This window comes from Oncorhynchus nerka, linkage group LG18 (assembly GCF_034236695.1).
Source record: "Oncorhynchus nerka isolate Pitt River linkage group LG18, Oner_Uvic_2.0, whole genome shotgun sequence".
Lineage (NCBI taxonomy): Eukaryota > Metazoa > Chordata > Actinopteri > Salmoniformes > Salmonidae > Oncorhynchus > Oncorhynchus nerka.
Genome location: NC_088413.1, coordinates 57,597,783 through 57,613,387, shown reverse-complemented (window position 1 = coordinate 57,613,387; position 15,605 = coordinate 57,597,783). Strand labels below are relative to the sequence as shown.

Genomic DNA, 15,605 nt, shown 5'->3' with positions numbered 1-15,605 from the left:
TAACAATGACGGAATGATGCTGCCTTGTTCAGGGGCAGAACGACAGATTTCTATCTTGTCAGCTCGGGGATTCGATCCAGCAACCCCCAAATAAGTCACCATTTAAGTATTAAGTTTGAAATATTTGTATGTAAATTGTTATGGCTGTATTGTTTTAAAAACCCAATAATGTTGTGGGTCCATCAGACCGGCGAACATTGGGTGAGAAAACAAAAACCTTAACACCTTAACAAGGGTTAATTACTCCCACGTGATCATGGTGTTTTTGCCAACAACTTCTACCATTTTTTCCTATTGGTTGAAGACGCTACTCTTGAAATTATCCTTGGAGGCTATTGACGAAAAACTCAAAACCCATTAACGTACGTCCTCTACACTACATTATGGACTTCTTCCTTCTGGTGAGTATCAGTCTTATAATTGCATTGTATGTACATTGTTTTAACTTGGAAAACCATTTACGGCAATATCATCATTGTGATTCATTATATTTACTTAGGTTTATAATAAAATCAAGCAGATTAGTAACATTACAGTTCTGATATAGCTTAGTTTCTCTGTAAATTGCGTTTTGTCACTTCACAACAACCTGTCATTGGTAGTGGTCTGTCACTTTAAGAACATCCCTTGGTTTGACTTGCACTCTTCCCCCGCCATCAGTTGTCTAGTCATTATGGCGGAATGTAAAAAGTCTATCTCATGTCCGTCTCCAGCTTCAGAAATGACCTCTCTCGCTAGAGCTTTGTCCCATTCAAGGTTGAGTCAGTCTGTGTTCAAGTCGCATACTTCTGTTTACCGGAGCAATGTGGTACAGCCTGGCCGACGGAGGAGGTTGTCGAGCAGCAACAGTGTTGAGTCTCTGGACGTGAGCCCCAGTGCTGAAGCGCGAGTCTTGGTCATCAACACCGGAGGAACTATCGGGATGATGTACCATAATAACGGTAAAGCCTTTTTGACCGGGACTTTTAAAGTGTATTTGTTGTTGCCCAAACAAAGTGCATTTATTTGATTTGAATGATGCTGTGACGCATGTTGATGCAACACATTGGAGGAAACTTGCTAGGTACAGTAGCAGTTGACCTGGGGTGTATTCATTACACCGATTTTGTAGCAAAACGTTTCGTCTGTTACAACAGAAACAGTTTACTCCAAACATAACTTTTGAAAGGGAAAATAGTTTATATTGGTCAAAATCATGTAGGTCCCTCCGTTTCGCTCCATTTGGTTCTTAAAAGGTAAACTCTTTCGGATGCAAGACGTAATGAATACACTCCTGCACGCAGGGGTCTTGTGAGTTGTCAAATGTTGGTTACAAAGCTACATTTGCTTTGTAAATTGTAACAAGCAAACACTTAGGCGTAATTATCTACCTGTAGATCAGGGATCATCAACTAGTTTCAGCCACAGATGGTCGGGTGGCGGAACATATTAACAAATAATTTGCTCCTGACTGGCACAGCGGTCTAAGGCACAGCATCTGTGTTAGAGGCGTCACTACAGACCCTGGTTCGATTCCAGGCTGTATCACAACCAGCCGTGATTGGGAGTCCCTTATAGGGCGGCGCACAATTGGTCCAGCGTAGTCTGGGTTTGTCCGGGGTAGGCCGTCATTGTAAATAAGAATGTGTTCTTAACTGACTTTCCTAGTTAAATAAAGCTTAAAAAGCAACATGTTTCTCTTGTGTGAGAATACTTGGGAACAGAGTTCCAAAATAAAAATCACTTGAGCTGATTCGATGTTGTTTTTACAGTTTTTACATTAACACATTTATGAGTTTTTCTGTGAAAACATAGGGGGGAATAAAACCACCCACAGGCCACATTTGGGCTGCCAGTAGGGGAACCCTGCTGTAAAAGGTCATGTGAACTTCTTGCAACATATATTGGTTGCACCTTGAAAATCATGGTCATGCTTGTCCATGCATGGTTAGTAAAGATTACATTTCCAACTCACTTCCTTCCTCTCATTGTAAGATGTATTTGAGAACACACACATACTGTGGATGGATGTGTACTGCGCTAACGGTCAACTAATGAATAATTAGCTATGATGTACAAGATTAGGCAACAGCAGGACTCAGCTTCATAATATGATGTTTGTCAAGGGTACAAGACAAGGTATTGCTTGCTTCAGTACTGGTTAACTGTCCAATCAGTCACAGTTGACCTAAGTGATAGTGTTCACCACAAACCTTTGTCTGTCTAGAATATGCTTAGCAGGACAGGAAAGTTATCCAATTCACACACTTATCAAGAGAACATCTCTGGTCATCCCATGTTTACCATAGTTGGCTGGACGTCGTTTAGGTGGTAGACCATTCTTGATTGACGTTGGAAACTCGAGTGTGAAAACCTCAGCAGAGTTGCAGTTCTTGACACACTCAAACCGGTGCGTCTGGCATACCCCGTTCAAAAGCACTTGTCTTGCCCACTTTACCGTGGGTTAAAGAAAGATTATTAAGCCGTCTTGTCCACATCTACACTGATTGAAGTGGATTTAACAAGTGACATAAATAAGGGATCATAACTTTCACCTCAATTTACCTGGTCAGTCTGTCATGAAAGTAGCAGGTGTTACTAATGTTTTGTACATCAGTGTATATCAATTGTATATTTGATGAGTTTAATTCCAAAATGCTATATCCACACACTTTTCACATGTTTTTTTTTCATCAGAAATTGCTTATGGGTACGTTCATATGTGTAAAATATTACTGTTCACACATTTATTCAGATTTTAGACGCGTATGAAAATGGGTTATTTTGCTAATTGCTATATGTCCATTGTTTAGCTGGAATGTTCGTATCCTGCATATCCATTGGCAAATGACAGGAGTGGCAAGGAGTGTAATGTAATAGCTGAACAGAGATGGAAACCAGACTAACAGCAATGTCACTGAAGATTGAATTCCTGCATGGAATTCAAGACAGTACATAATACAACTAATGATTTTAGAATTCAAAATAGGTAAAAAAGAGTGAGCTGAGTTTAATAGACAATGTCTGTTAGTCACTTACTGGACACAATGTGTCGTTGTGTAATTGTGCGCCATCTACTGGCAAATAATGGAACGTCCATAGTGTTAGCATGGACTTAATCCTTCTGGTGAGTCTGTCTCACGTATCATTGCATTTTAACTTGGAAAAACATTTTGTGCAATATTATTATGAATCATATTTTCTTAGGCTTATAATAAAATCCAGCAGATTAGTAACATTACAATTTTGATATAGGTTTCTCTGTAAATTGCATTTTGGCACTTTACAGCACCCTGTCATTGGTAGCATGAACATCCCTTGGTTTGACAGGCACTCTTCCTTCTCCCGCCACCAGATGTCTACACTAAAAATTAGGGGTTCAACAAGGGTTCTTCTAAGATCCTCAAAGTTCTTTGAAGAACCTTAGGGTTCTTGGCACTGAAAATTGCCCCCAAAAGGTTATTCTGAGAACCCCATAGGAGGTGGGGTTTATCGAGGAACCTCTTTAGTTGGTGGATGTTCTTGCAGTAACCTAACTGCCCAACTGAAACATTTGGATTTGAAAGGACAGCAGGCACTTAACTGTAAAGATCTCCTCAATTCAAGGTAAGACTTCTCCCTTTTATATGATCTAAATTGATATTGTTTTGTGATGATACAATCTATCTTTAAATATTTGTGCAAATCTTTCTAAACCAGATAATGGACACAAGTCAATGGATAAACAAAGAGGTAAGAATATGTATGCTTTTGGAATATGTTGAAGGATAGCTGCATTGTGTGCAGATGACTGAACTGCTCACTTTTGTGTCTGTCTGCAGGTATACAGACGAGGAGGCATACAAAGGTATGTCTATCGGTATGTTATGGAGATCACATGTACCATCCTCCCTTGCCTCTTCAATGAAAACCCCATAGGCCTCTACATTATGGACAAGGTATGTGTATGAAAACCGTAACGTTTTTTTCCCATAAACAGTTACTACAAAAACCAAGTTATGAATACTTTTGTGTGTATGTTTAGTTAAACATCTGTATTAATTACTCTTTTTTTGGGATTCAGATTTCACCCTCCCTACACCTCTGATGAATATATCAGGAAACCTGCTCAATCACCATGCACTGCAAAATCATTCTGGCTATGGACGCGGGGAACATCAACACATTAATATCAACACGCCAGAGGACATACCCATTGGACTTGGGGCTCACATTTTAGAATTTTTATTCTGCTTTGCCACTTAAATCATAATGAACACTGACAACTAAAATATTGTGTTATTGTTATGCATAATAATAGGGGAGGGAAGTAGTTCAGATATGAACCCCTAAAGGTTCTTCGAGGATCTATTAAGAGGGGTTCTTCGAAGAACTTATAGGTTCCCCCACAGTTTTAATTTGAAGAACCCCTAAAGGATATTCCAGGAACCTTTTATTTTTAGTGTAGTAATTAAGGCAGAATGTAAAAAGTGTACCTCATGTCCATCACCAGCTTCAGAAATAACCTCTCTTGCTACAGCTTTGTCCCATTCAAGGTTGAGTTAACCTGATTAGTCTGTGTTCAAATTGCAGTCTTCTGTTCCCCAGAGCAATGTGGCACAGCCAGGCCGACGGATGTTGTCGAGCAGCGACAGTGGAGTGGGTATAATTTGTGAAAAGTTCCAACAGGAATCTGTATCAAAAACTTTGAAGTACAAGGATGCCAACAAACATTGCATACAAATTAGCATGATCAATTCACCTATCTAATTAGCTGCCGAATAGTCATCAACTCACCACGTAGTTTATTCTTAACGTTTGTCCATAGGTTCCCAGAGTGAGGACAGACCTTTTCGGAATGAACGTGGTGAGTGAAAAACGTAATTAAATTGCCCACTGCAGTATCTTATTCTGCCGCTATACAACTTTGTATGCGTTGTTTGTTGGCAACCTTGTTGTTTACGAAGTTTTTGAAACAGATTCCTGTTGGAACATTACACAAATTATACCCACCTGCAACAGTGTTGTCTCTGGATGTGAACACTTATGGGCATTTTTACATGCTTTCATTGCACCTGTTCAGTGTACATTTACAGGTGATTAGAACGCTTGTTATGGACATTTTTTACAAGCGTTCATTACACCTGTTCAGCCTATTGGGTAAAGAATGGCGTTTTTGTAGTTTGTTTTTGGATAATAGCTGAAAACAACTTGTGTGGTAGCTAACGTCACATTCTGTGATTTAAAAAAATATATATATATTGTGAGCGTACCAAGTAATTAGGCGTCACTCTAAAGCGGGAAGGTGGAATAAACGAGTCAGGAAAAAGGTTTTTCTGATTGAACACGGTTCTCTATTGAGAGTATTTTGTCAACAAAAACATTCAAACATAATCAATGAAAAATCTTCCAAGGAAAAACACACATCTTCTTCTCCAGATGAAACAAGAACACAATAGGATAATCTTTAAACTACAACAAACATAAATCACGGTTTTGTCACCGTCTTAGTGGTTCTTTCAGCACAGCTTCTCTCTCTCGGTGGCCATCTTCCAGAGATAGTTTCCCCTCTCTCTTCTGGTTCCATTCTCTCTTTTATAGGGGAAGGAGAGTATCTCATTAGTACCGTCAGCTGTGCTTAATTGACTCTGGTTACCTTGTCTCCCAGGCTCTGTTGGGCAACTATCCATGAGCCCAGCCTGCCCTCTAGTGGTCCGTCCACATACCTTCCCCCAGGACCGAACCGGAGGGTCGGGCGCCAGGCACCCGTCTTGGTCGCGTCGGGACAGCGCGTCTGCATTCCCGTTCCTCGATCCGGCCCTGTGGATGACATGGAAAGAGAATGGTTGTAAAGACAAAAACCATCTGGCTATTCTGTTGTTATTGTTTCTCTTACCAGCCATCCACGTGAGGGGCGCATGGTCAGTAACTAATGCAAACCTCCGACCCAGTAGGTAGTACCGGAGATAATCGAGGGCCCACTTGATGGCTAAGGCCTCTTTCTCTACGGTCGCATACCTCTGTTCCCGATCGCTGAGTTTCCTACTAATGAAGAGAATCGGCTTCTCTGCTTCACCTTTACCCTGAGCTAGTACGGCCCCGAGCCCTGTATCCGAGGCGTCGACCTGCACAATGAACTCTTGTGAGAAGTCCGGAGCCTGTAGAACGGGATCAGAACACAGGCCATCTTTTAACAATTGAAAGGCCTCTTCCGTCTCGTCTTTCCACTCTACCTGGTTTGGCAGGTTTTTCCTGATGAGGTTTGTGAGGGGTTGGCAATGGTTGCATATCCCGGGATAAAACGGCGATAATATCCTGTTATCCCTAAGAAGGCCCGAACGTCTCGCTTGGTCCGGGGTCGAGGCCAGTCACGAATTGCCCTGGTCTTCTCTGCCTGTGGGCGTATTTTCCCATTCCCCACGGTGTACCCCAGGTATTCCGCTTCGGACAAACCCAGGCAGCATTTATTTGGATTGGCTGTCAACCCTGTGGCTTCCAAACTCACGAGCACCGCCCGTAATCGCAGGAGGTGACTATCCCAGTCCTCGCTGTGGATGACCACATCGTCTATGTACGCCGCTGCATACTCTTGATGGGGCCGTAGAATGGCATCCATGAGGCGTTGGAAGGTTGCAGCGGCACCGTGCAGTCCGAAGGGCATCCTCACATACTGGAAAAGCCCCTCTGGAGTGGCGAAGGCAGTCTTTGGGCGATCCTCCGGAGCCACCGGCACTTGCCAATATCCCTTCGTCAAATCCAGGGTAGTGATGAACTTGGCCTTTCCTAAGCGCTCCAAGAGTTCATCCACGCGGGGCATGGGATACGCATCGAATGTAGAGATGGCATTCACGCCCCTAAAGTCGTTGCAGAGTCTCATACTACCATCGGATTTGGGGACCAGGACTATGGGACTGGACCACTCACTCGTCGAGGGCTCGATCACGCCCATCCTCAACATCTCCCTCACCTCTTTCTTAGCGATGACTCTGCGAGCCTCAGGAATCCTGTAAGGGCGGATATGCACCTTCTTGCCGGGTTCAGTGTGGATATGGTGGAACAGGACATCTGTTTGTCCTGGGAATGGAGAGAATATTCGACCGAAGTTCATAATCAGCTTGTCTAGCTGTCTTGACTGCTCCGGTAGGAGAGTTTGGCCACGGCGCACCTGTGGTAGAGCCTCCTCTTTTCCTTTGCCCTCCAGGGCCATCAAAGCCACCTCCTCCTCTCGTCCATGGTATGTCTTCAGCAGGTTTATGTGATAGATTTGGACCTTCTTCCTCCTGTCAGGTTGCTTGATGAGGTAATTGACCGGTGAGACCCTTTTCATTACCTCGTAGGGCCCCCTCCACTGCGCCAGCAAGCGATGTTCGGCCGTGGGCACAAGCACCATCACTTTCTCTCCCACGGTGAACTCACGGGGGTCGCAGACTTATCATAGGCCCGGCCTTGGGTCCTTTGGGCCTTCTCCATATGCTCCTTGACTATGGGCCACACTGCTGACAGGCGGTCTCTCATCAGGGTAACGTGTTCTATTGTGGATCGAAAGGGGCATGGTTGGGTCTCCCAGGTCTCCTTGGCTAAGTCGAGGATTCCTCGACAGGGTCTGCCATAGAGCAATTCAAACGGAGAGAATCCAGTGGATGCCTGGGGTACTTCTCGCAGGGCAAACATTAAGTGTGGGAGAAGCATGTCCCAGTTTTCCCATCTCGGGACACCACCCTTCTCAACATGCTTTTTATCGTTTTGTTCAAGCGTTCACACAACCCGTCTGTTTGAGGGTGGAATATGCTTGTACGTATCTGTTGAACCTGATATAACCGACACAAGTCCTTCATCAACCGGGACATGAACGGGGTTCCTTGATCAGTCAAGATAGTCTTGGGGAGGCCCACACGAGAGAACATCAGGAATAACTCCTTGGCAATTCCCTTTGACGACATGTTACGCAGGGGTATGGCCTCCGGGAACTTGGTAGCGTAATCTATAACCACTAGGATGTACTCGTGTCCTCTGGCGGATTTTGGGAGGGGTCCTACGAGGTCCATAGCTATGCGTTCAAAGGGAGTCTCTATGATGGGGAGAGGAATCAAAGGGTTACGTAGGTGTGGCCGTGGGGCTGTACGTTGACATTGATCACACGTCCTACAATACCTGGCCACATCCCGGGTGACCCGGGGCCAATAGAATCTCTGCATGATTCTGTCAATAGTCTTGTCTCGTGCCAGGTGTCCTCCTAGGACGTGGGAATGGGCTAACTGTAGAACTGTATCTCTGTATGGCCTAGGCACCATTAGTAATTCCTGGTTTTCCCCCTTCGTCGTACGACCCAGTATAAGAGACCCCGCCTGATTGCATAGTAAGGAAGAGGGGCTCACCTGATCCATCGACGTTCCTCCCGTCGATCACCTTCACCTTCCTCATGGCCTCCCTTAGGTCTGGGTCTCTATGCTGCGGGTGCCGAACTGTCCCTTTAATTCCTGGGGCAGGTCGACCTCGGTAGAGGATGTGGAGGTTGTTCCACATCCCCATCAGGGGTGACCGAGGAGAATCCCTTCCAGGTTCCCTCCTCGGATGGAGCTTCAAATATATCCCTTAACGCCTGGTTGCTCCTTCCTTCCTGCGTTGTGTATAGCCCTTCACATGTGTCTTCATCGGTGGTTTCTTGGAATATCTGTCGTAAACGTTGGGTCGCTATTTCTTCCTCTGCTGCAGAGGACGAGGACGCGGCTACGTCTCCTTGTAGGACTACTACCTCGGGCTTGGATTTTCTCTTCTTTCCTGTCCCCCTTCTTCCCGTGCATAACGTCATCTGCCGAAGCTCCTTATATAAGGGACAGTCTCTCCCGATCAATAATGGCACCTTCAGCTGCGGCACTTTCCCGGCCCTGACTGTACACCTTCCTTTTGGAGTGAGAATAGGCAGATTCACAGTGGGGTAATAGTGGGTGTCTCCATGGATACAGGATACGGCTACTTTGTCTGGTAGCAGTGTTGCGGAGGTCACCATCCGCTCCTCTACTAACGTAACCATACTTCCCGAGTCGAGAATAGCTACCACATCTTGTCCTTCGACTTGCACCGGAATCTCTGAGGCTATCTCTGCTAACCAACAGTGTTGATCCTGCCCCCTCAAAACGGGATGTGTGGGGGTAGGCAGTGATGACTCCGTGACCATGGGCTCATCCTTGCTAGGACATTGTGGGGCATAATGGTTGGGAGACTGACATTTATAACACCGACCCTGCTGTGTGGTGGCTGACTTCTCCCACCTCCGGGAGGGGCTTGGACGTTTCAGTGGCGAGCGCGCCGGGGTGAGTCGTGGTACGGGATTGCAAGACTCCTTCCGTTCCTCCTTGTCACTTTTTAACAACTCCCCTGTAGACCGATATGTTTCCACCGCCTGGGCTATGTCGTCGGCTGACAACGGGTTGGCTTGCCCCACAACCCTTTTAAGTCACTGGGTAATTCTCTCAATATCTTGTCCACTACGAGAGTCTCTATCACATGTCCTACTCCTTTCCAGGTTCTAGCCACTGTTTCGTCAGTCGTATTAAGGCGAAGATCTGGGCACGGACGGGTTGATCAGCTGTATAGGTCCATTGATGGAACTTTACAGCCCTATCTCTGGCAGTCAGCTGGTACCGGGACAGGATCTCGGTTTTTAGTCGCCCATAGTCCGCAGCTTCGTGGGAATCCAGGTCAAAATAGGCTTCCTGAGCCACCCCGGTCAAAAGAGGGGCTAATGCGCTCGCCCATTCTGTGGGCGGCCACTCTTCCAAGGTGGCCGTCCTTTCGAAGGTCATGAGGAAGGCCTCAATATCATCCTCCTTGGAGAGACGAGGTAAGATGGCGTGAGCAGCCGCTCTTGGCTTAACTCTAGGTTCTTCTAGTCGGTTCAGCTGTTGTTGCAGGAGTTCTATGGTTGTCCGCTGTGCCGTGATCAATTGTTGTAGTAGGGCGTTATCCATTGTTCTTGAATGGTTCCTCCGGGTCTACTGGAAGAATCTTGATTTACTCACTTATCCTTGTGTCACTCGTCCACCTAATGCCCGCATCCTCCACCAATGTGAGCGTACCAAGTAATTAGGCGTCACTCTAAAGCGGGAAGGTGGAATAAACGAGTCAGGAAAAAGGTTTTTCTGATTGAACACGGTTCTCTATTGAGAGTATTTTGTCAACAAAAACATTCAAACATAATCAATGAAAAATCTTCCAAGGAAAAACACACATCTTCTTCTCCAGATGAAACAAGAACACAATAGGATAATCTTTAAACTACAACAAACATAAATCACGGTTTTGTCACCGTCTTAGTGGTTCTTTCAGCACAGCTTCTCTCTCTCGGTGGCCATCTTCCAGAGATAGTTTCCCCTCTCTCTTCTGGTTCCATTCTCTCTTTTATAGGGGAAGGAGAGTATCTCATTAGTACCGTCAGCTGTGCTTAATTGACTCTGGTTACCTTGTCTCCCAGGCTCTGTTGGGCAACTATCCATGAGCCCAGCCTGCCCTCTAGTGGTCCGTCCACAATATATTTTTAAGCATTTATGTATTGAATAAAAGCACAAAGGCTTCATAATTCTGAAAGGTATTTTTAATTAGCAATCCATAATTTTTCCTTGTCTGAAGTATCAAGTAACAATGGCGCCGGAGAAGAAGGCTGACGTTTTACTACGTGTCCCCAACCGATTGTGTTTTTTTCCTTTGTTTCCTTATTTTGTACATAATGTTGCCGCTACGTCTCATATGACCGAAAACAAACTTCTGGATATCAGGACTGCGATTATGCACCATGGACTGGCAGAATGGGTCTCGACCCCGCCCTGTGCAACTGGGTCCTGGACTTTCTGACGGGCCGCCCTCAGGTGGTGAGGATAGAAAACAACATCTCCACCCCGCTGATCCTCAACAATGGGTCCCCACAAGGGTGCGTTCTCAGCCCTCAGGGAGGAGGTGAGGGCCCTCTGAGTGTGGTGTCAGGAAAATAACCTCACTCAACGCCAACAAAACAAAGGAAATGATCGTGGACTTCAGGAAACAGCAGAGGGAGCACCCCGCTATCCACATCGACGGGACAGTAGTGGAGAAGGTGGACCGTTTTAAGTTCCTCGGCGTACACATCACGGACAAACTGAAATGGTCCACCCACACAGACCGCGTGATGAAGAAGGCGCAACAGCGCCTCTTCAACCTCAGGAGGCTGAAGAAATTTGACTTGTCACCAAAAACACTCACAAAATTTTACAGATGCTCAATCGAGAGCATCCTGTCCGGCTGTATCACCGCCTGGTATGGCAACTGCTCCACCCACAACTGTAAGGCTCTCCAGAGGGTAGTGAGGTCTGCACAACGCATCACCGGGGACAAACTACCTACCCTCCAAGACACCTACACCACCCGATGTCACAGGAAGGCCAAAAATATCATCAAGGACAACAACTACTCGAGCCACTGCATGTTCACTCCGCTATCATCCAAAAGGCGAGGTCGGTACAGGTGCATTAAAGCTGGGACCGAGAAGCTGTTTTTCAGTCTCTATCTCAAGGCTATCAGACTGTTAAACAGCCATCACATCACTAACATTGAGTGGTTGCGGCCAACAGACTCATTCTCTAGCCACTTTAATGATGAATAATTAGATTTAACAAATGTATCACTAGTCACTTAAACAATACCACTTTATATAATGTTTACATACCTGTTGTGTCTTTGGCATCATTAAAATGAAGACTGTTTTATCAAATCAATTCTCTGTCATTATTATTACTTGATTATTCTAGTCAACTAGGAAGTCGAGGCACCAAGGAAAATATTCAGATTACAAAGTTATAATTTTCCTAATACAACTTTTCAGATATTTTAATATATGATCAATTAGTCTTCTAATTAATGAATTATTCTTTACCTCACGTGTCTCATTGCAAACGTCGTAAATTGTTGGTTATCTGCACAAACCCAGTCTTCACTATGAATCATTCATACATCAATTGTCTCAATCATTTATTAACTAAATAATCACCGAAATGCATAAACTTACAGTTGTACATATGGTTACAAGGAAATGATAGGGGAGGTTCCCTAGTGGGATAAACCGGTATTACGGCTTGGTGGACAAAAGGGAAGTGGGTGTAGACTGAGAAAGGTGGAAATTATGCAAAGGAGTCACTACACACTTGATAATTATATTAATTGAAATGCTAATCCGTTGCACATGAACGCTCACTCATTCGGGAATAATTGCAATCAATATATATATATATATTTACGCTCAGTGTGTCGTTGTGATCTTTGTTGGAATCGTCTTTCGTGGTTAGAATGGGTACTTCAGAGTCCCATTCAGAAATGTTGTTATAGATAGATGTTTCGGCGGTTGTCGGCCTTCGCAATCAATGGTATAGAATTCCTAGCTGCAGACTAGTAATTAGTATCAAAGATTTGCTCTTCTGTCGGTATCGATAGTCTTGAGTTTCAACAACCATTACAACCTTAGCTTATACTCAGGTTTATGGTCTCTACTCAATCCTTAGCCCTCTCTCGGTAGTCGAGGGAAGCTTGGTGTCTACTCAAACCTTAGCTCCCTCTGTGATCGAGGTACTGGCCTGCTGGGAAATTCCCAAGGTGGGGGTTATATCCAGAACCGTAGGAAAGGGCTGTCCCATGACGCCTGATCAATGTCTGTGCTCATGGGGTGGGCCTATGACTGAGTTAAACTCCAAAGGGAGTTTCCTTCATTAAACAGTTTAAAATCACATTACATAATTTCACAAATAGGTTCATCTTTACTCATTCATTTTATACAACAATTAGATGCAAGCCTCACAACTGAGACTCTTGTATAAACAGAGTTATGGTAATGAGTTTCACAAACAATAAACAAAATGGATCGGTCGTAGCTGGATTCTTTCCCGACCGTGTGCACATTCTCCAAAACATGGACATTGTTCAGTTCTCAAGTTATATGATGGAGAAGAGGTTCCTTTGTTCTCCTGTGAAACATTCTCTCTACACTGCCTGGCCATGAGGAGAGCGGTGACTCTAGGAATTTATGACCTGTGATAACAACAGAGGCTGGGTGTAGGGGGAAGAAAGAGGTAGGGGGAGGGTGCTCGCAAAGAGGGCCACGTCATGACACCCTACATTACTCATCTCATGTATATACTGTACTCTATACTATCTACTGCATCTTGCCTATGCCGTTCGGCCATCGCTCATCCATATATTTATATGTACATATTCTTAATCATTCCTTTACACTTATGTGTATAAGGTAGTTGTTGTGAAATGGTTAGATTACTTGTTAGATATTACTGCACGGTCGGAACTAGAAGCACAAGCATTTCTCTACACTATGCGACCAATAAAATTTGATTTGAATCATTTTCTTTCCTTTAATGAGTCTGATGAGTCCGACGCGAATGATATACTGCTTTCTCGGGAACAGGCCCAGATCCCCGTGATTTGCATGAAGAGGAGGCGGAGAAAAAGGTGCCCGAGGGCGGGCTGCCTTCTGAGAATTCGTAGGTGATCGAATAAACCTCCACTTCCTTCCATTCTGCTAGCAAACGTGCATTCTTTGGAGAATAAAGTAGATTACCTACTCGGAAGATTAAACTACCAGCGTGACATTCAAAACTGTAATACCTTACGCTTCACGGAGTCGTGGCTGAATGACGACGCTATCAACATACAGCTGGCTGGTTATATGCTGTGCCGACAGAAGAGCGGCGTCTGGTAAGACAAGGGGCGGCGGACTATGTCTTTTTGTAAATAACAACTGGTGCAAGTCTTGAGCTTTTGCTCACCTGAGGTAGAGTATCTCATGATAAGCTGTAGACCACACCTGCTACCTAGAGTTTTCATCTGTATTTTTCTTAGCTGTCTATATACCACCACAGACTGATGCTGGCACTAAGACAGCATTGAATGAGCTGTATTCCACCATAAGCAAACAGGAAAATGCTCACCCAGAGGCGGCACTCCTAGTACCCGGGGACTTTAATGCAGGGAATTTTAAATCCATTTCCATCAGCATGTTAAATGTGCAACCAGATCGGGAAAAAACTCTGGATCACCTTTACTCCACATAGAGATGCATAGAAAGCTGTCCCTCGCCCTCCATTTAGCAAATCTGACCATAATTCTATCCTGATTCCTGTTTACAAGCTGAATTTAAAGCAGGAAGCACTAGTGACTAGATTAATAAAAAAGTGGTCAGATAAAGCAGATGCTAAGCTACAGGACTGTTTTTCTAGCAGACTGGAATATGTTGTGGGATTCCTCAGATGGAATTGAGGAGTACGCCACATCAGTCATTGGCTTCATCAATAAGTGCATCAATGACGTTGTCCCCACAGTGACTGTACATACATACCCCAACCAGAAGCCATGGATTACAGGCAACATATGCACTGAGCTAAAGGGTAGAGCTGCCGCTTCCAAGGAGCGTGACTCCAACCCGGAAGCTTATAAGAAATACCGCTATGCCCTCCGACAAACCATCAAACAGGCAAAGTGTCAATACAGGCCTAAGATCGAAAGTACTACACCGGCTCTGATGCTTGTCAGATGTGGCAGGGCTTGCAAACCAATATAGACTACAAAGGGAAGCACAGCCAAGAGCTGCCCAGTGACACGAACCTACCAGACGAGCTAAACTACTTCTATGCTCGCTTCGAGGCAAATAACACTGAAACATGCATGAGAGCACCTGCTGTTCTGGAAGACTGTGTGATCACGCTCTCTGCAGCCGATGTGAGTAAGACCTTTTAAACAGGTCAAGGCCGCAGGGCCCAACATTGTATGACTTGAAGGTGTGGTAGAAATAAGCTGTTTTCCTCCTTCATCCGTGGTGCTCGTTCAACATATAATTTGGAGATTCCTGTGAACATCAGTCATAAACATGTAATTCTGAACAGCAACATCTTCCTAACAAGAATTTAGACCAGTTGACAATTCAACAGAATTCAGTCTTGTTCATGTTGATGATCGGTACAACATGAGACAGATAGCAAGCCATGGTATATCAGGCCAAATACCAATGGTATGAGTCAATATTACTTGTTTACTGTTGTAATTACGTTGCTAACCAGTTTAATAGTAGTAAGGCACCTTGGGGTTTGTGGTATATGGACAATATACCACGGCTTAGGACTGTTCTTTGCACGACTCAACGCCTGGATAGAGCACATAGCCGTGGTATATTGGCCATATACCACAAACCCCAAGGTGCCTTACTACTATTAAACTGGTTAGCAACATAATTACAACAGTAAACAAGTAATATTGACTCATACCATTGGTATTTGGCCTGATATACCATGGCTTGCTATCTGTCTCATGTTGTACCGATCATCAACATGAACAAGACTGAATTCTGTTGAATTGTCAACTGGTCTAAATTCTTGTTAGGAAGATATTGCTTAAATATAACAGATGCATGTGAGGTTTGAAATAATAATGTTACTACTACAAGCTTGCTCTCTCCCTGCTTTTCCTGAACATGTTTATCTCATATAGCTAGTTTATTGTTCTTCCTTGCTCATCCAAAACAGGCTTTTCTCCTCCTCGCTAGTCTTCAGATGCTTGACAACATGATCATCATGTTGTGGCTGTAACATGGACATTGCATTAGAACTAGATACACTCTTTGA

At 44.4% G+C, this 15,605-nt stretch overlaps 1 protein-coding gene and 1 long non-coding RNA gene across 7 annotated transcripts in view; both read left to right on the top strand.

Annotated features, from left to right (window-relative positions):
- Positions 1 to 644: 644 nt before the first annotated feature.
- The window catches only part of LOC115146197 (60 kDa lysophospholipase-like), a 60,483-nt gene continuing 45,522 nt past the window's right edge, over positions 645 to 15,605 (top strand). For 4 of the 6 annotated variants that reach the window (XR_010459761.1, XM_029688124.2, XM_065004217.1 and 1 more), the window contains exon 1: positions 646 to 941. Coding sequence is in view for 5 of the 6 variants with exons in the window: in XM_029688124.2 (XP_029543984.1) it covers positions 674 to 941 (268 nt within the window). In the remaining variant the exon portion in view is untranslated. Of the gene's footprint in view, positions 942 to 15,605 lie in introns of all 6 variants that reach the window. The other 2 variants (XM_065004216.1, XM_065004218.1) reach the window with 2 other exon arrangements.
- On the top strand, positions 1,698 to 5,684 carry LOC135561900 (uncharacterized). The gene is made up of 3 exons (XR_010459762.1): positions 1,698 to 3,711; positions 3,801 to 3,917; positions 4,043 to 5,684. It is a non-coding gene; the product is annotated as an uncharacterized LOC135561900 (long non-coding RNA).